The 20,540-nt window shown below is 35.6% G+C and overlaps 1 protein-coding gene across 2 annotated transcripts in view; it reads right to left on the bottom strand.

Annotated features, from left to right (window-relative positions):
• The window catches only part of Serinc (serine incorporator TMS1), a 73,345-nt gene extending 56,954 nt beyond the window's left edge, over positions 1 to 16,391 (bottom strand). For both annotated transcript variants that reach the window (XM_081769499.1, XM_081769500.1), the window contains exons 1-2: positions 16,128 to 16,391; positions 2,255 to 2,419 (exon numbers count right to left, since the gene is read on the bottom strand). In XM_081769499.1, the coding sequence (XP_081625625.1) occupies positions 2,255 to 2,419; positions 16,128 to 16,163 (201 nt within the window). In that variant the 5' untranslated portion in view covers positions 16,164 to 16,391. The remainder of the gene's footprint in view (positions 1 to 2,254; positions 2,420 to 16,127) is intronic.
• Positions 16,392 to 20,540: the final 4,149 nt, after the last annotated feature.

The following is a 20,540-nucleotide window of genomic DNA, read 5'->3' as shown; positions in this document are numbered from 1 at the left end:
GTTAGATAATGTAATTAAATAATTTTAGTGTGCTCAGTAATAGCTAAAGAAGGGGCTGTCTGCCATTACCATTTATGCGATCCACAACCCTATCTATTACATAAAAGTGAAAGTGGGTTTCTATCTAACTGCATTACGCAAATAACTTCTGTATCAATTAAAATGATACTTCGCAGTATTGTCAACATCAGCTCTCTCAAGGATCTTGTGATATTAAACTGATTGAAATGCATCTCCTAAGGGGCGAAGCAGAGGGGGGGGGGTCAAACTTTATGCAAAAAATGGAACGGTGACATGTAAAAATAATCGAAAATAACCGATATTAGTGTCCAATCCATAGTTTAATTTGGATTTATTATTCTATTCACATTGGTAACAACATTAAAATACTATCATAGTTGAACATTGGACATTAACGTATCTATTTTCAACAAGTAACTCATTTTAAACTTAATCGATAATTAAATTATGGACCAGTTCAACTCTGGCACTGGCTTGTTCATCCTCCATCCAGATGTTCTCAGCTAACAAGTTTTTTTGTGTTTTAACGTCCTGTAACCTGACTTGTAAATAAATCTTAAACAGAATCTGCAAGAAGTACAATACACGATAGTGAGTTTATCTGCCAAAATTTCAGAAGTTTCCAACCAAGTTCCTCTATCTCCAACCAAAATATAGACCTTTTGAAATCGTCCGTTTTCGAAGCATTGTAACTTGTATAGGACGCAACATTTTTTTCCTACATAGTACATTTAGGGGACTACACTCTTCCTCTCCGTCCCCAGACAATTGAAGCGCCTACTATCAAGATCTGTCACATCCATTTAGCTTAGTTTCGAGTAATCTTGCAAAACGTGCAGTGAATCTCCATATATACATGTACAAAGACCCATTTTTGAACTAGGTTTTTAGTATGATATACTACGCTTTTAAACAAAATACTGTTTAAATGGAATTCCTTTAGATGAAACATATAACAAACAATATATAACTCAATTTTAGTTTTAAAAAAAAAGGCGGTTTTTGATACTAGGTGCCTCAATTAAACCTAAGGTTACATTATTTTCTTGGGTAATATGATTTCGAACATCGATGTCACCTATTCAGGATTATTTGCAGATAGATTTGGACTGTTTCAAATACAAATTTCATCAAATATGTACTGGACATAAGATAGGCTGTTTTTCACTGACTAAAACGTTTTTTGTTTTATCAACCTACGGTTCACCAGGTCTGAGTAATTTAAGTTATCGTAAACTCCAACAAACGCAAGAATCAGCACGTGCTGTCAAAAGTAGCTGCCATCGGAGTTGGGAATAGATAAATAATAATAATAATAATAATAATAATAATAATAAATAAAATTATTATTTTTGGACTCTGTAATCATTTAGGAATCTACAAACAATAAATCATTTGATTATAAAATGTCCAGTAACCAATTATTTTTCCTCCTCTGGTACATTTGACATGGACCCATTCAGTTAACCTGCGATTATTTTAAGTGTATATATGATTTAACGAACGCCTCGTCAACATGGATTAAAATGTAAGCGAGCTAACCAATTAACTATGGCAAACATTAAGACTACTTAGTCGAAGAGCAGCACACTGTACAAGAGGTCATAAGTCATTTATGTATGTCATAAGTGATTTACAATTTAGTTAAACCTACAATATCATCGAAAAAGAACTTTGCCTGCGTATATTCTAAAATGCTTCCTTTCCTTATCTATGAACTTTCTATAAAGTTTGTTATATGTACAATTGCAATATATTTTTAGAGATTTTATGCGGACGATTTGTTAAAGTAACAAATGTATGTATGCAAACAAAAATCTCAATTCCCTTTAAACAGTCACGTGTTAATTAATTAAATATTCGCACAATATTTATACTGGATCTCAAGGATGAAGTAGGCACTTGAACCCTTTATCATTTTCGTACGAATCAAAACTTTTTCTTTGAATTTGGTTTAGCTCAAATTCTACATACTTTGTTAAGACATTCTATACCATATATTTTAAAAATGAATACTTTAGATGTCTGTTAAAATGAGCTACAGATACTTAAACCTATGAGAAGAATAATTAAATTTTGCTCAAATTTAATTCACTCAAAACTGCTAATAAATTATTAATTTATAGCCAAGACTGTGTAACAAATAATATTAGGGACATTACGCTTTTATGACGTGAAGTCAAGTTCCATGTTTGAATACACAATCGTTCAACTGTAGATTCACAAAACTCACCTTCTGTAACGTATCTTTCAGACCAGGACTGAGCGTAATGCAAGCAGCAATCGTACCCAAAAGCAGAAGCACAGCATACATCAAACGGGTCGACGTTGAATTTCGACATGACGGGCATGCAGCGCAGCAAAGAGAACACGCTGTACTACCGCAACAACAAGCAAGCTGGAACAAGAATATAAAAGAATTGGTTATTAACAGGAAACATCGTTTGAACTTTGACAGTAAGAATACTCACAGAGATGTTTTCCTTCGAAACCTACACTAGAAAATTTATTTACCCAACAGGGTATAACTTTCGGAAACCATTTTTATAATCCGAATTGCACAGAAACCTTCGATCTAAACGAACAGCTCAACTAACAAGATCTATTTTATCTTTTTAAAATATAAAAATGTAAACTCTCAATTCACGTGTTAATACAAGATATGGGATTATTATTTATATACGAAAATAATGACAGATTTCAACTCAAAGATAAGGTAGAAGAAATACTGCGTTTAGTAAAGTAATAACTAGAGACCGGATGTTTAGGCATAAAAACCCGGAATATAGGCAAACAAATAGGCACTAAAAATTTAAAAAATAGGCACTAAAATATAACTCGAAGTAATGAAGGTAAATAGTCAATATAATTAAAAAATAAATTCAAGTCATAGATAATGTTGAAAGAATATAGAAACACATCTGTTTATTAATATCCTCATTTACTGTATATATAAAAACGAAGCTTGAAATACATTCCGCCGGCGTTCAGGTAGAAGTCACTAACTCCAAAAACATAGGAATGAAGCTAGGTACTTCTTTCAGTATGATAACGAGGCACAAGGTGAAATATACGACGTTCTGATACTCTGATACGTATTATGAGGCTAGATGTGGCAGATGGCATTGTTATGCGAAGAATAACCACGCTTAGCATCACAATTTCACTTGCTACATCTAGCCTGACAACGTTAAAACGTCGTTGGCTTAAATCGAAACAACAACCTCCCATATAAACTTTAAAACTTTACTTTTGATCATATCTTTAATATTAAAGAATAGGCATTTTGCCTAACAACCGGTCTCTAGTAATAACAATAGTCGTCAAGAGAACAAAATTAACAACAGAATTTGGCATCCAAGATTCTAATCATTGAATCCACATATTTCTCAACAAAAACTTTAATTGTGATTAAATAATATATAAAAGCTTAGTAAATGATCGATTTTTATTGTTATTTTACTTTTTTCGCTACTTAGCATATTAGATTTTAATCAAAATGTGCAAAACAAAGGAACAAAGTGTGTGAAAATTGTTTGATATTAGGAACTTAGAATGATGAGTTTGCAGTTCCTTGTTAAGATATGCTATTTTAATTGTGTATTCATTTCAGGGTTGGCAAAAACCATGGTTTTTATTGAAAAAACCAAAAAACCAGTTTTTTTTTGTTTAAATAATTTGCTCTATGTATTTATATCACATATGGACAAAAGTAAGCTTGTTTCGCCTTAGTGTTAGTATGCAACAACCGGGTTATGCTGGAAGGGGTCACATAAGCTTAAAGCGGAATCCAAACCGCTTCTCGGCTTACATCCAAGAGAAATTGTCCTCCATTTGAACTCGAAACCGGGACTAATTGGCCACAAATGCGATACGTCTGCCGACTCACTCACGAAGGACTTCTGGTAAAAATACGTTGACTGATCTTTACATATTTGTTAATATAATCATCAAGAGTCATTAGTACAGAAGGGTAAAAAGATAAACAATTGCACTAGTGGATCCATTATACAGAATTACATATGGACAATTTCAAAGTACTACAGGGTACAGAAGAACTAATTTAGTCCAAGTCAGATCACTACGACTTTTATTAGTCCAAGTTAAAGAAATATAACGACTTACTTTGCATATCAGTAAGAAAAGTGAATAAAGATACGAATTATTTGAGTCCACTTTGGCTCTGACCCATTTATACATAAATAGTTACCAAAGATTCTTGTTATTTCAATAACTGCCTTTCGTGGGGTTTGTATGACTCCCTCCCCAAAAAAAGTACGGCATTTCGATGTATTTTATCAATAGTAATCATTATTAAAACGAAACAATGTTTATGATTTTCCTTTGGTTACATAACAATAATAATAAACTATTTAAAAAAATCACAAAAGAAACATCCGTAAAGTTACATAAAAAAGTTGCTTTAGTAATATAATCTCTTGGGGAGTAAAGAATGGGGAATTTAGGTCTGAATATAGTACGAATAATATATGAGAGTGAAACGTGACCACCCACAAATGTGTGTTCATCAAGATTTTACGAATAGTTACACTTTTACGGACATTTTTCGTTTTTTGGTTTAAACCAGTTGGTTTTTTTTTAAAAAAAACAGCTGGTTTAAACCAGGATTTAAACCACCTTGGTTTAAACCAGCCAACCCTGATTCATTTAGTAACCAAAATTGTTGTTGTGCTCTGACTAAACTAAGGCTGTTTATATTATGGTAATCGGTATTAAGCTAGACTACAACATAGGGATATTCTGTAAACAATAAATTGATACGTGAAATATTTCCTTTTAATTTTACAGACATGATTATGTTAGGATTACTTTACTTTCGTTATTCATCTAAACTGTTACAAAAATGAATCGTACTTTTTGCAGAATATGCATACTCTGTATTTTTACTGATAAATACTGATATATTGTCCGGATTATTTTGATTTGTTTACGTATTAATTGTAAGCAGAGCAGTGAATAGTCTTCGTCATTAAATGTTTCACAAAATTTCTCGGAGAATACTCAAAAGAAGTATTTTCTTTAAATATTATTTCACTGGAAGTTTATTTTGTTCCATGTCATTACTTTTATGTCTACCTGTTACAAAGAATTTAAATTAATGTTGGCCTGTGCAAATATATTGCAAAATGGTATAATTAATGAAGGAAGTTTTTACATCGGTTGCAGTGGATGCCTATTTTGCATATCACTCATGTTTAAGTCTTCTTTCTACTTTAAATTTAATTTCCTTCTCTCTGGCGTTTGCAAGAATTTCGGGTCCATGACATTTGGGCGCAAAACATTTTATCCGAATAGGTTTACCTACCTACATATGCTATAATGTATTTTATAACTAAAGTCCGAACGTTTAAGCAGGAAAATATGAAAATAGGCACTGAAAATCTCGAAAATCTTCCACAAATAATTTTGCAAAAAATTGAAATAACATCTTGAACATATCAAAATTTCTGCACACCATGCACAACTTATCTCTACCAGTTGAAAAGAAATGGGAACGAACTGCAGTAGACTCGCGAGTATACGGTCTCCGTACTATGTGGCTTAGCTTAAAAAAAAAATATATATATATATACTAAAAGACATATGTAACAAAGATATGTAATTTGTGTAGGAAAAAAAATGTAATTAATGTTATTTTAAAGTCGTGACTACATATTCATACTGCACTGTGTACTTGATTTTTTGTCAGACATTATTAAATTTATTTTAAAATGTGTACAATACTGTACATAGTTTCATTTTCTATAATAAGTTATTAAAATGCGTGGTACAAACAAGAAGTGTTTATTAAGTACTGGCCTGCAGCAAGAGGTCAGAAGAAACGAATGAGAGCTAGTTTTGGAATAAAAATGGTGTTTTTAATGTTATAGGTGGTTCAGGGAGTACTATATAAGTATTTGTTAATGCTTTTTGTTATTTGATTTCCCCATTAGGCCGGATAGTTGATGCTCTATTGTATTAATAAAAAGTTATTTCAGATTTCATAAAAATAGGCACTTATAGGCACTAGCTATACATTAAAATAGGAAGAATAGGTCAAATAAAATTCACTGTAGGCAGCCTGTAACACCCCAAAACAAATTTCTGTCCTTTATAATATATCTAACGTAAAGGAACGACGATTGGGCAGCATAAGAAAAATAGCATGACAATATGGCAGAGTTCTCAATGACCAGTCAAGAACGAACAACTACGCCGAAGCAGTTTATCGTGGACTGCTTTGCGTCCAAACGTCCTGCTCCGGGAATTTCTTCCTTGCAAGTATCCCTTCCTCATGCTATATCCCATTTTATGGTGCCATACCTATATCTTTTAGCATGAAATCTACTCCTGCTGCCTTAGAAAGTATTTCTTAAGGAAGGAGTTCCATTAAAGGTGAAAACTGGCCTTAGAAGGGCCGAATATCTACAATGCATACAACACGAACCAACTTGCGTTCAGGTTTTGCGCAAAAGAAACACTAAGCAATTTGTGTTAGGTTGCCACTAGAAAGCACGAATGCAACCAATTCGATGTAATGGAGCCCCGAAGGGTAGGGAAGTACCGATATATCGGTATCGGTGATATCGGCCACTTTTGAAAGTATCAGTATCGGCAAATGTACACAGATATTTACAGATATATTTCCCGAACTATTTTCAATTTGTTTAATATTAACAGTGACACACATATTTCATCGATTTCTTTTAGACTTAAAGTTGATCTAAATTATTATCAATTGTACAATCGATTTCTTTATGCATGTGTATGCCTTTGATTCGTACTAGTCATACTCAACTGATATTTTTAGTCCCTCAATGCCGAAATAGTGGTGAAGAAAAGCCAAAGGTCTCAGTCGAGGGCCCATTCCATTGTTGCTATATTACGTCTGGTATTTAATATACATGGTTTACTATATTACGTATACATTTTCGTGAGCCAGGTAGGGTCCCCTTTCCCTTCGAGCGCCCATGGTCAGGACAACAGACCCGTAACTTGAATCCCAAGCGAGACATAGGTTTCGATTCAGAAGAAAATGCTATGGACGAAACCCACAAGACACTCACGTTGTCATTACTTTTTTCCTATTTACTGGTTAAAAACAATAGTTTTAAAGTTAATAAATAGTTTTATCGTTTTCAACTTCGCTTAAATAACCATCTTATTTTTTCATGGTATACACACCAACATCTGGTTCAGTACGCATAATTTTGTAAACAATAAAAATTTGTAACGGTAGTATCCGTTTGCATTACATGTATGTAATAGAGACTAGTAAATACAATGTAACTATCAAAATACATTATCACCCTAAATATCAATCACTGACTCTTAGAATTAAGTTTAAACAACACAAATATTTGCTGTTTTTTAGTTCACTTCATGTGAGCTGAATTAAATTTAGAGGAAATATATTTTTTTGTGTGGAACCTAACATGAAATTCTGCTTTTTGTCATCGTATGTCAAATTTTGGCCTTATATCCAGTATACCGTATTACAATGTTGATCATTTAATTATTCTGAAAATTCGTGATAATATATAAGAAACGTGTCCAGGTGAAAAAGTGGTATCGGTACATCCCTACCAAAGGAGTGATACGTTATTACATGATGTTCGTTGGGGACACAGTTCTCTGATATTTCCAGATCACACTGCTTTCGGACACTATCATCACTGCCAACACTCTAACCTCAAACTATTCGCTAGAACGACTCGGACAATTTAAGATACTATGATCATTAGGGATAACGACTTACAACGCTATTTACTATGGCTTCCGTGCTTAAGAGCATGCTCTCATGTGATTACAAATGCACAGAATTTGTACTACATATTCTCGCGTTCTACGCTGCTACAGGAATATACACATATATTTCGATGGTACTGACTAACAATAGTCCGTCATATAAACGATAATTTTACGGTTAAAATGAGTGAGTGCATATGAAAGAAGACTGTGCAGGATACTAAATTCGACTATAATAGGAATCTTTCACAATGTAGGAAACTACTATTTCATGTTAACAAGTGTAACGTTACAAGTGTGAAACGCGATACTAGAGCTAAAATGAATGAATGTATATCAAAGACAACTGTGTAATATACTAATTTCTAGCAGCGGAATACTTTTGCACGATAAGGAAACCAGTATTTCATATTTACAAGTGTGCATGCTATCCTATCTTTATGGAGTCAAATGTAAACTTGTATTCTTGAAATGTAAACTTCATTTACAGGAAACGCACTCTTACTGCTTTATATAATGTTTCTTAAGGGAAAGGTTGCATTAACAGGAGCAGAGTCACTACAGGACTGAGTATAAAACATGAACACATTTTAAAACAAAACCAGCCTGTGCTAGGTGGCCACTAAAACACACGAATGCCATCTAACAGTCAGGACAGAGGCGCCCAAGCGAAAGAGAAAGGGTGCGTCCGTAGGGAGCAGGCGTACAGCGATGATAGGTATGCGCCCTAAACTACATACGTCAACACAATTAACGCACCTTCCACTGAAATTCCTACCAATTCCTTCTTCTCTTCTCTCTGTACTTTTTCACTATCAATTTCTCTCTTTTATTTCACGTCTTACTTTAGCACATATCATGCTAAGCCATCAACTGATACACTTATCCCGGTAATACATGCTCGTCGCATTTCTGACATATCACACTTGAGTAACTGACACTCTTGCAAATATTTAACCATGTTCTTTTCCTATAACCTAGGAATATGAGGAAACAAAAATTTGGAATTCCTTAAAATCCTAATGTTTCATCCTTTCACACGTTACGTAATTCAAATTGCTATATTAATGTTCTTTAATATCTGAAGACGACATCCATCCACGTTTAACATTACGTTCTTATGTGCTTCGCTCATTCACTTCACTCGCTATCGCTTGGCATTATTATAGGAACTGAGTATTGAGATTTGATAAAGAAAGAAAGCAACCTGGCTACCAACCCTCTTCACCTACATTCTAGAATCTTCCCGTTTGTATGGCATGGGTTAAATGCTGTATCGCCGGAACAATTTTAGAAAATTTACCAGATGAACTGCGAAATTTATTTTGGTTTGTGCGGAAGAGTGAATGAAAGTCAGGTGAGAGGAATAGCTGAAGTTAAGAAAATACTTGTTGTTAATTGATGATGCTGTACCCGGCACAATATATGGAGACGGAAGGGACTATTTAGCGCAACAACTTCTTTTGTTAAAATACCAATCTAAAGTCACGTATAGTGCTATTGTAAGCTAGTGTTCATTGCTTTAAAAAGGAGCATCAGTTGTTGAAATTGTGTGAAAGACATGGTCTACTAAACAGGCGAACAATTCATCATCTGGAAACGACTTGACACTACAGAAAAGACGAGGGACACCCAATCGAACCAGACCTCATTTATACAATTCGGTACTGATTTGAATGGCATTTAGCATCTCCCCCAAAGCTGTGCAACACGCAAGCTATGCCCTTCTTCTTATTATTTGCGTATGGTCCAGTGATACAGCAGTAATACCGTACGGCATACGCCAAACGCCATACTCGTCACGGGAAGTCCTCGTAAAGTAAGTCTGCACCAACGAATGTAATTTCTACAGTAAGAAACAATTTCTAAGACATTACGAGCGTATTTCGTAATGAAATCACTGCATGCAATAGGATAGCACATAACCCTTTCCAAAGCATATCAGCTTGAACGAATATTATCAACCTGTATGTAATTATGGGTTTAACAGCCGCAGACGGTGGCCCCGAAATACATAATTTACGGAGAAATGGACAGACTCGGACGAAATATGACTATGAGAGTAACAAACGTTAGAAAGGTCATCGCTCTAGAGTGATTAATAAGGGAGAAAACTAAAGTTAAATGGTGGATTATTTGTGTTCGTGGGCTGATGTGATATGAGGTGAGGAGGTAGTAGAGCATAATCTCTGTGTTACTAACGGATTGCGTTATTAACTAACGATATGTATCCTGCTGTAATGAAGGGAAATGCATAAATGTAGAACGAAAACTCATAAGAGGGCAGCTGCATGTGAGAGAAGCGCAGCGAATAAGGGCAAATGTGTTCATACGTGTGATATCAGTATTTACACCAAAATTCAATAATGAAAGTTAATCAATTAAACATTGATTCATTTGTAATGAAGCCTTTGATCACAGTGAGAGAAGTGAATTACCTGAAGTCAGTGTGCTAACTCATGACAAGAAACCATAGAAGTGTCCGAGAGTTACGAAATCCAGATATCTGCGAAAATTATGTTAGTGCCGCATCATGTTACAAATGTGCAAGCAATAAAAATAATCGGAATATGAAGGTGCCAGCGCATATCTTTACGTCGTGAAGGCAGAAGTTTCCCACAATTCTCGTTTACGCACATACCCATCATCGCTGGCGCGCCAGCTCCCTATGGAGGCACTTCGCGCGGGTCACCCTGCTTTGACTCACTTGGACAGCCTTCGTGCTTTTTAGTGCGCACCTAGCACAGGTTGGTTGGTGCATATCCATAAGACCTCTTGAAGTGTCCCTGCCCGGGGAAAGCAACTACACGGCTCCATTGAATGGTCATCATGCAGGAAAGAAGTATTTTCGTATGCGTTTTTGTAACATGGTCTTTGATAAGGAGACTGCACCTCCAAACAGGGTTGGCAAAAACCATGGTTTTTATTAAAAAAACCAAAAAAACCGGTTTTTTTGGTTTAAACCAGGTTTTTATGGTTTAAATGATTTGCTCTATATATTCATATCATATATGGACAGAAATAAGTTTGTTTCGCCTTGATGTTATTATGCAACAACCGGGTTATGCTGGAAGGGGTCACACAGGCTTAAAGCGGAATAAAAACCGCTTCTCGAGTTACATCCGAGAGAAATCGTCCTCCATTTGAACTCAGAACCAGGACTAACTGGCCACAAATGCGATACGTCTGCCGACTCACTCACGAAGGAATCCTGATAAAAAAAATACGTTGTACTGATCTTTACATGCTTCTTAATATAATTGTCAAGAGTCATTTCAGAAGGACAAAAAGATAAACAGTTGCACAAGTGAAACCATTACACAGAATTACATATGGAACAATTTCAAAGTACTACGGAGTACTGAAGAACTAATTTAGTTCAAGTTAGTTAACAACGACTTTTATTGGTCCAAATTAAAGAAATACACCGACTTAATCTGCATATCAATAAGAAAAGTGAATAAAGATACGAATTATTTGAGTCCACTTTGGCTCAAACTCATTTATACATAAATAGATACCAAAGATACTTATTTCACTAAATGCCTCTCGTGGGTCTGTATGACCCCCCCCCCCCCACATACACACACAAAGTACGGCATTTCGATGTATTTTATCAATAGTAAACATTGAAACGAAACAATATTTAGAATTTTTCTTCGATTGCAATTACATAATAATAAAAACTACAAAAAATCACAAAATAAACATTTATAAACTTGTAAAAAAAAAGTTGCTTTTGTAATATAATCTTTTTGAGTAATGAATGGGGAATTTAGATCTGAATATAATACGAATAATATACGGGAGTGAAACGTGATAACCCACAAATGTGTGTTCATCAAGATTTTATAAACACACTTTTACGAACATTTTTTTGTTTTTTGGTTTAAACCAGTTGGTTTTTTTGAAAAAACCAGCTGGTTTAAACCTTGGTTTAAACCAGCCAACCCTGCCTCCAAACGCCCCTGACACACACAGACAGGAACGATATATCGTTCACGGATTTGAAAATAAGGAATATTTGTGATTAATAGTGAACAGAGAAGGCCAGAAATGAAACAGGAGCAACTGCAGGTATGGTATATGAAAGTAAAAACAGGTAAGTTGTAATACAATGTTGAAAACAGGTTCCTTTGGGCCTAATCTGGGGCAGCCATCTGTAGCAGTTTAGCCATCTAGCGGAACAACATCTTAGGAGGAACAACGTTAAAATACCAATCTAATGTCAGGGATAGTGCTATTGTAAGCTAGTATTCATTGCCTTAAAAATAAGAAGTATCAGTTGTTGAAATTGTGTGCAAGACATGGTCTACTAAATAGGCGAACAGACGATCATCAGGAAACGAATGACACTACAAAAAAGAAGAGGGACACCTAAGCAAACCTAATTTATATATTCTCGTACTTTTTTGAATGGCATTTAGTAACACCCCCAAAGCTGTGCAACACGTAAGCTATGTATTTTACAACATATAAAGTGTTTTCATATTATCCCCATTTATGCGTATGCCTACTGCCGCTGACACGCAACAGCCTGATGCGCTACTCTGTTGACTCAATTAAATAGCACGCTTTTTATTGGCCACTTAGCATAAGCTGGTCTGTGTTTGCGTTACATCCACAATGCATTTCGAACAATAATCACTACCAAGTAAGCCAGAGTCACAATCTAATATTTTGGGGGAAAAACTAAATGATATTCCCTTTTTAATATTATTTGCATATGGTCTAGTGATACAGCAGTAATGTCGTATGGCATACGCCAGACGCCATACCTGTAACAGTAAGTCCTCGCAAAGCAAGTCTGCACCAATGAATGCAACTTCTACAGTTAGATACAATTTCTAAGACATTACAAGCGGATTTCGTGGTGCAGTTTTACTATACGGATCCATAGATTTATATGATTTACATAAGAAATTTCTGACAATATTTCAACTAGGAATGCAATGTATATACCCGATTGCAATGAAATGAGCTGAGCGAGCTTAAACTACGTAATCAGGAAGCGTTTTTCGGTGATTATTCCTCGATGGTACATCGGATTTTTGATTTCGACCTATGTTGTCACTCAGCACGACATACTCTATCAGCGTGCTAAGTTTGGTTGAGATCGGCCAAACGGTCTAGGAGGAAGCGTTTTTCGGTGATTATTCCTCGATGGTACATCGGATTTTTGATTTCGACCTATGTTGTCACTCAGCACGACATACTCTATCAGCGTGCTAAGTTTGGTTGAGATCGGCCAAACGGTCTAGGAGTAGTTCGCGGACAACCAAACGGCTAACTCGAGTATAAGAGCTTCGCTTCGCTCAGCTCAATAAAGTAGTGTATAAGTAATGGAAATACGATGTGCACTTACCTGTGAGATGCGTATTTACGTGGAAATGTAGAAATTAAAGTCGAACTTCAAAAGCACGTAACTTACCTTACGCAAATTACAGAGGAATTTGTAGTTTGTGAAATACTTATCACAAATTGAAAAAATATTGTATTAGAATACTTGTTTAGCAATACAAGCAGTTTGCGCTTTTACGTCTGAAGGATTTCTACATGAAGAAAACGTGAAAATAAGTCTCTAACATTCTGCACGAACATTCACCTTCATTCAGCCGTAATGCCACAGTGTATAAACTGATTCGACTCAATCAGGGTATAGGAAAAGCAAGAGTTAAGAAGCGGAAGTATTGATACCCTATTGATGTACTAGGTGTACACTGTAAGATTATAAATTGCGTGCATCTGGAAAATTGAGAGAAATGGCGCTAATGTCAGAATCCTGCATAAGTATCAGAGGAAATAACCAGAAAATTAGAATTTCCGGATATTGCCAGAGGTAAAACGTTATGCTTTGAAGGTATACCGAACCACCAGTTTTTGTCAATTTTAGGTTGTAGAATGTACAAAAAATTTTGGGCTAGTGTGTAATTTCCCCATTTTATGTCGGAAACAGAACCCAACTACCCCCTGCTGTGCTTCTAACCCGTTCATCCTACTACTCTTACTACTACTACTACTGCTACTACTATTACTCCTACTTAATTTTACTACTCCTTCTGCTACTTACTCCTACTACTACTACTAGATTGAGCTCCTTCGCTGCTATGCGGTTAGCGTACGCGCCTTTGGCGTAGGGGACCCGGGTTCAATTCTCGGCGGAAGGCCTTGTGGTTCAGATTCCACGTTAATCAATAGATTCACGTCTCCCATAGCCTCGCTGCTGAATGAGACGTTAAAATCATCATCCTACATCCTACTACTAGACTGTAGAATAAGTTTTTGGGCTAGTATGTAATTGGGTTAAGTTCCAAAGTTGGTAGTTCGTTTCTAGCAAAATTTTGAAAAATTTACCGGGAAGAAATGAAAAGTTTTTGACAATGTAGAAGGACAGCAAAAGTTGCGTTTATTTTCTTATATAAACGGTTCTATACATGAAATATTTGGCAAGCGGAGGAAACTATTGGGCGCAAGGTTACTTCAGGGTAGGATTATGGAAATTTAATGAGCATTTGTAAACATGGCTGGTGACCAGGGTTGGCTGGTTTAAACCAAAACGAGAAAATGGGCCTATGTTTAGCAGAAGGGGTCCGGCTCTTTTCTCTAATAAATGCTACAATTTTGGTAATTTCTGTTCACATTCAGTTAGTTTAGTTTATGTTATATTAGTGTAGGGGTCTCGCATAATTTTCCAAAAATTGATAGAATTGCGCTTATTCCTACTAATATTAGATTAGTTTAGGTTAGTTCAGGGTAGTTTATGTTAAATTTGGTTACGTTATTTTACGTCTAAGTAATTGCATAATTCATTTCTCCTGTAAATTTTGTGTTTTTTACGTGCTTCTGGACTCCCTGTACTAAACATACTCCGAAAAATGTTCCTAAAAGTGTAAGTGTTCGTAAAATTATGATGAACACATATTTGTGGGTTATCACGTTTCTCTCCCATACATTATTCGTATTATATTCAGACCTAAATTCCCCATTCATTACTCAGAGATTATACTACAAAAGCAACTTTATATATATATATGAATGTTTCTTGTGTGATTACTTAATAGTTTATTATTATGATTAAGCAATCAAAGAAAAATTCTAAATGTTGTTTAGTTTTGTTAATGTTTACTATTGATAAAATACACCGAAATGCCGTACTTTTGAGGGGGGGGGGTCATACAAACCCCACGAGAGGCATTTAATGAAATCTGACGTATCTTTGGTATCTATTTATGTACAAATGAGTCAGAGCCAAAGTGGACCCAAACAATTCGTATCTTTATTCACTTTTCTTACTGATGTGCCAAATAAGTTGTTGTATTATAGTAAAACTCCACGGATTTCGTAATGAAATAACTGCATGTAATAGGATAGCGCACAATCCTTTCCAAAGCGTATAAGATTGAACGATTATTATTAGCCTATACCGGTACATAATTATTTCAGCATGCGCCAGGTAACACTCCAGGATGTATTAGGGAATCATTGGGTTAAATTCCAAAGTTGGGCGTCCGTTTCCAGCAAAATTTTTAAAATTTAAAGGAAAGATATGGATAATTTGATCGTTTGTGTGCTTAATAATATATGAGAGTCTCGAAAAATCTGTTTATTTGTTATATATATGCGGCTATAAACATGGGACTATACGGTGAGCGGAGGGAACTACTTGGCGCAAGGTAACCAAACAGTTGCATTGTGGGAAAGAAACGAGCATTTATGTTATCAACATGGCGAATGTACAAGGGCAATGAACTAACAGTTTTAACATTTGTGAAGCAATACGTTGATAACGAGCAAAATCTTTTAAAAGTTTGTGAAGAGCATGGATTAATGAACCTAATAACAAATTGCAGAAAGTGTGGAAAGGAGATAACAGCCAAAAAAAAAAAAAAACGTGGCGAAAGCGGACGCCCAACTTTGGAATAAATGCCAAATCATTTAAAGCACGAAAATGTTTTTAAAAAATGCTGTTTTAATTTGACTGACTATTCTTAATCTGCACTATTTCGAGTTTCTGTATGTTCTTATTTCGAAATGAGAGTTCATACTTCTGCAAATTTTACAAGACTGTGCCCCATAGCACCATATCACTTTTGCAGAGCATTCAACTTTAATGTGTATGTCTGCACTCCGGTGCCCGAAAACTTAATATATACCATTGACTTTTCACCAGCAAACACAAGTTTATAAATGGCGATCTGTCATGAACAAAGGATTTGTTTGAAACTGGCCATTGAATATATACAATAGATAAATAATTTCACGAACACTTCTTCCACGAACAGTGAATTGCAAGTATATATTACACGTTAAATTTCTATGATGGAAAAATATACTATGTTATAAAACAACATTCTTACCTGCGCAAGTGAACAAGCTCCTAACACTGCTCCCATCTTGTATTAACCTTAAGATGCTTTTCAAATTAGTACGGACATATATCTATTACGATATTTTCTGTCTTTAAGAAAGAGACGGATATAAATAAATGAACTGTTGACCTAAAGTAGATGGTTTGTACTTTATCTTCAAGAATGTAAAAATAATTTCGGAAGTGAAAATTTTATCAGACGCAATATACAAAGAAATATGTTGCTCTCTCTCAGTGACGTCATATGTTGTCATTGAGTGAATCATATGATCAAGCAGTGTTGCTAATGTGCGCGATAATTACCAAATCATCAAAAATTTTTCATGAACAATAAAGTTGGCGATTGATGTTGCTAAGTAAGTATTGTTACTTTAGTGTAGCAGGTCCTCTTGCACAGTTATTACAGTTATTATAGGCCTTATGCAGAGTCATTTTGACGTGAGATTAGTGTCATACTAAAGAGTTTGATTAACATATGTTTCCTGCAGTAGTCAGGTCTTTAGCATGACGCTAATCATACATCAAAATGACTCTGCATAAGGCGGTATCTATTTATTTTTCTGCTTTAGGAACTTTGAGTGACTATTTTTCTGGCGTACGAATGCCTTACAATAGAATACTTTTTTAGTCATTAGACTACATAGTAGTAATAGATTTCATCAAGAATATAACATTTAATAAAAATAAAGATTTAAGAAATATGTTTATCTATTTATTGAACAAATTCCCAGATACAGCATAACTTTATCATTTTACACAATGAAATGTTAAAAAACAGGAAAATCAATGAAAAAGAAACTACAAAAACAATGTCAACAAATAGTGCAAAAGTAATAGGCCTATTATTTCGCCAAAACTCGTTTAATTGTTCTTTTCAAACACCGGGTAGCTCGAAAAAATGTCTACATCAGTTGTTACATGATAATAAAGTTTGGTATTCTGTTTAAAAAAAAAAAACAGTGTATAACTGCCAACCTAGGGCGAGCAAGATGGAATAGGTGGGTGTTCCGGATTATGCGGGGACGGATACGTAAGGATAGTTCCTGAAGTAATGCAGGGGTGTCCACAAGGGGGGCTATGACGCAAACTGCGTCATTGAAATATTTGGGGGGGTAAAAATCTATATAAATATGTTTAAGAGGCTGTAAAAATTAATCGAAAAGATTTTTTCATGGAAGAGCACCTACGGATAGGCAATTGAGAGGGTGCGTCATGGTCATGAGGGGGGTGGGCACCACTGAGTAATGTTTCCGATCTCAAGTTTCCATTAACTATTTTATGAAGAAATTCCAGGTCAAAGTTATTTCTGCGTATTCCCGGAGTCTGGATGTTAAGATATCGCAAGAGTTCCTCCTTAGGTAATATTCGAAGTGAGAGAATACAGCAGCATTCGATTTTTTGCGCTATTAGTGTTTTATAAAAGTTGCTAAGGATGAAACAGTACGTAGTTCAGTAAATTGATCAAGAAATCCCAATATGCGCATTGAATTCTTAAGTATTGAGGAGATGTGGTCAGAGAATGTGGGAATTGTTGATGTGGTATGTGATGAAAGCAGGAGACTTTTTCAGTGTTGTGGCAATACTGTCACATTTCTTACTGTTAAGTTTCAAGTGCCACATTTTGCACCAGCCTATAACAGGGGCGGATCCAGGACCGACTTCTGGGGGGCAGTGGGTAGTCATACTGCTACTTAGAGCTACTTTGAAGAGCTTCAAACTTTAGGATGAGTTTATTTATATATATAAAATAATAGTTTCCTCTTCTGCGGGGGGGCAACCGCCCCCTGGATCCGCCACTAGCCTATAAGATAGTTTATGCCTTCCTGTAGAGAAATCGTATCTTGGAGATACAGTATTTCTCTGTATATCTTACAGTCGTCAGCAAATAGTAGAAGGCCACTAGGATGTGCTGATAAGTGAGAGTAGTTGTCAACGGCACCTACTTTCCAAAATGTATGTGGGTACACATCAATGTCGGGACGTGTGATATGTTTTTAGGGAAGTCTCGTTGTTTTTTGATTCATTTCCTTTTAGTTAAAATCTTTTGTGAATACTGTCATTAGGGACTGCCTTTGACTAAGGCTTGCATAGGCAAGGAAGGGGGAGTGTGTTGCTTGGTTGTCTTTCCACAAACACATTTGAAACAATTATGTTTTAGATGTTAGAAATTTTAACTTAGATCTCAAAGATTTAATTGCTTATTATTTTTTGGCATTGACAAGTGAAAAATATTTATTTTATTTTGTTTTTCAAACTAAAAACCTTATGGGTGTGGCGCACCTACAAGATTATTTGTGTGCGCGCTGGAGCCCTGGAGCACCCACGTAATCGCGCGCATGGTAGAGGTCATCCATATACAGGACAAATAGCAGGGGTCCAAGTACAAAATCTCCTGATGCACCCCTGAGGTCACTGGTAGGAGGTTAGAAGCAGGGGTAAAAGTGGATTTGAAAAGGTAGGGGGCGCAGGGTCCTCACACCGTCCCCCGTGCCTATCTTTGCATATTGTAATTTTTTAGTAAGTGGGGCACGCTATAGATATTTTCTGCAATTGAGCGGACGGCGTCCACCCGCGTTCCTCTTCACTTTTACCCCTGCTTAGAAGTCGCCCTGAAATAACAATTCTCTGTTTACGGTCCTTCAAGTAGTTGGTGATTAAAGAGAGAAATTTGCCATTTATATTAAACCTATTGGAAAGCTTATGAAGAAGATGAATATGACTGACAGAATGAAAGGCCTTGGAGAGATCAAAGTAGATAACATCTAATTGAGTATTATTATTTATACATTTAACTGCACAGGAAAGAAGAGAGCTTAAGTTTGTGAGACTTAAACTTTTCGGTAGAAAGCCATGCTGAGAAATGTGAATGTAAGGTGAGGTGAAATTAAGAAGCCTGTCCTTGATTACTTTTTCGCAGATAATTAATATTACAGAAAGAAGAGATATAGGCCTATAAGAGGATACATGATCTTTAGGGCCAGATTTATATATTGGAGTCACGTGAGCTAGTTTCCAACTGGTGGAGTAATACCCTTCCTTGAAGCATCTATTGAATAGAATGGATAGAACCGCATTAACTAAAGCAGTTTTGTTGAGAAAGAGAGAATAAATGTGATCTATGAGGAGACTGCGATTGCAAGAGAGCCAAAACTTCGTCCGGGGTAGTAGAGATGTTAGATAACATGTTAGAACAGATGGGTAAGATGGGATGTAGGGTGAAGGGAAGTAAATGTTTTGCAGAAGTAGTTATTAAAGAGGTCGGGTCTATGATTATCACTCACTTCAGTATTCTCGTCTTGAACTGTTGCTGGTATACCGGGAGATTTCGATTTCGATTTAATTACAGACCAAAAAAGTTTAGGGTTGCTAACAGTAAAATCATCAATTGAGTCCATGTATTTACAGTACTTACGTCGCTGTAACTTCTGAGTAAGGGTTCTAATTTTAACGAAATGTTTGTAACTATGGTCACTCGGATGAGACTTCCATAGATTCCAGGCAAGTCTTTTGTTTTTAAGGAGATCACGTAGTTCACTATATAAATACATTTTAAACTATTACACCTTAAATGATACATATAACAAAGCTTACAGCATTTCTTAAACCCATTATTGCAATTTATTACTTTTACCATTCACAATACTATACTTACTGGTTATTATCATTTACACTAAATTAGTTAATATTTGCATTATACAGATCGTTACGAAACTATTCTTCAAATTCCTTGATACCATACATGCAATTTAATACTAATATATTAATATGTTTGAAATTCTGCTTGTTTTCCAAATTACTTATAAATACTGCTAGCAAATTACATACGGGGCGGGGCACGAAATGTCATTAACCATTTGTTTTGTTCATTACACATGTATTTATTATCAAAATATTACAAAAATAGTGCACAATTAATTGTATAAGCATGGAATTTTAGTTCAATGTGGTCATTTTGTTTGACAACCTCTTGCAAGCGAACCTTTTTATTTGTCACAACCTTCCTGCACAAGTCTTCCGAAATTAGACGGCACAACTGCATGATGAGAGCCCTGAGTTGAGCTGCATTTGCAGGCTTCCTTGGAAAGACATTATCTTTCAAGTAACCCCACAAGAAGAAATCAAATGGATTGATATCAGGGCTATGCGGGAACCACTGTCTCCCACCTTGGTGACGCTCAGTAAACCGATGTGACGTTACCCGCCCATCAAACATGTCATACAGGTAATAAAGAACAACATTATGTGGGCGGCCTACGTCTTGCACCACCCATTGAGTTTGTAATGAGAGACATGTTACCAAGAGTTCTGGAATAAATCTGTTTTCCAATATGTCCTTATATCGATCTTTGTTTACCTTTTTATCAAAGAAAAATGGTTCGATGATTCCATGGGATGAAATTGC

This window comes from Thermobia domestica, chromosome 8 (genome assembly GCF_964235325.1).
Source record: "Thermobia domestica chromosome 8, izTheDome1.hap1.1, whole genome shotgun sequence".
NCBI classification, from domain to species: domain Eukaryota; kingdom Metazoa; phylum Arthropoda; class Insecta; order Zygentoma; family Lepismatidae; genus Thermobia; species Thermobia domestica.
This window is presented reverse-complemented; position numbering and strand designations above follow the sequence as displayed.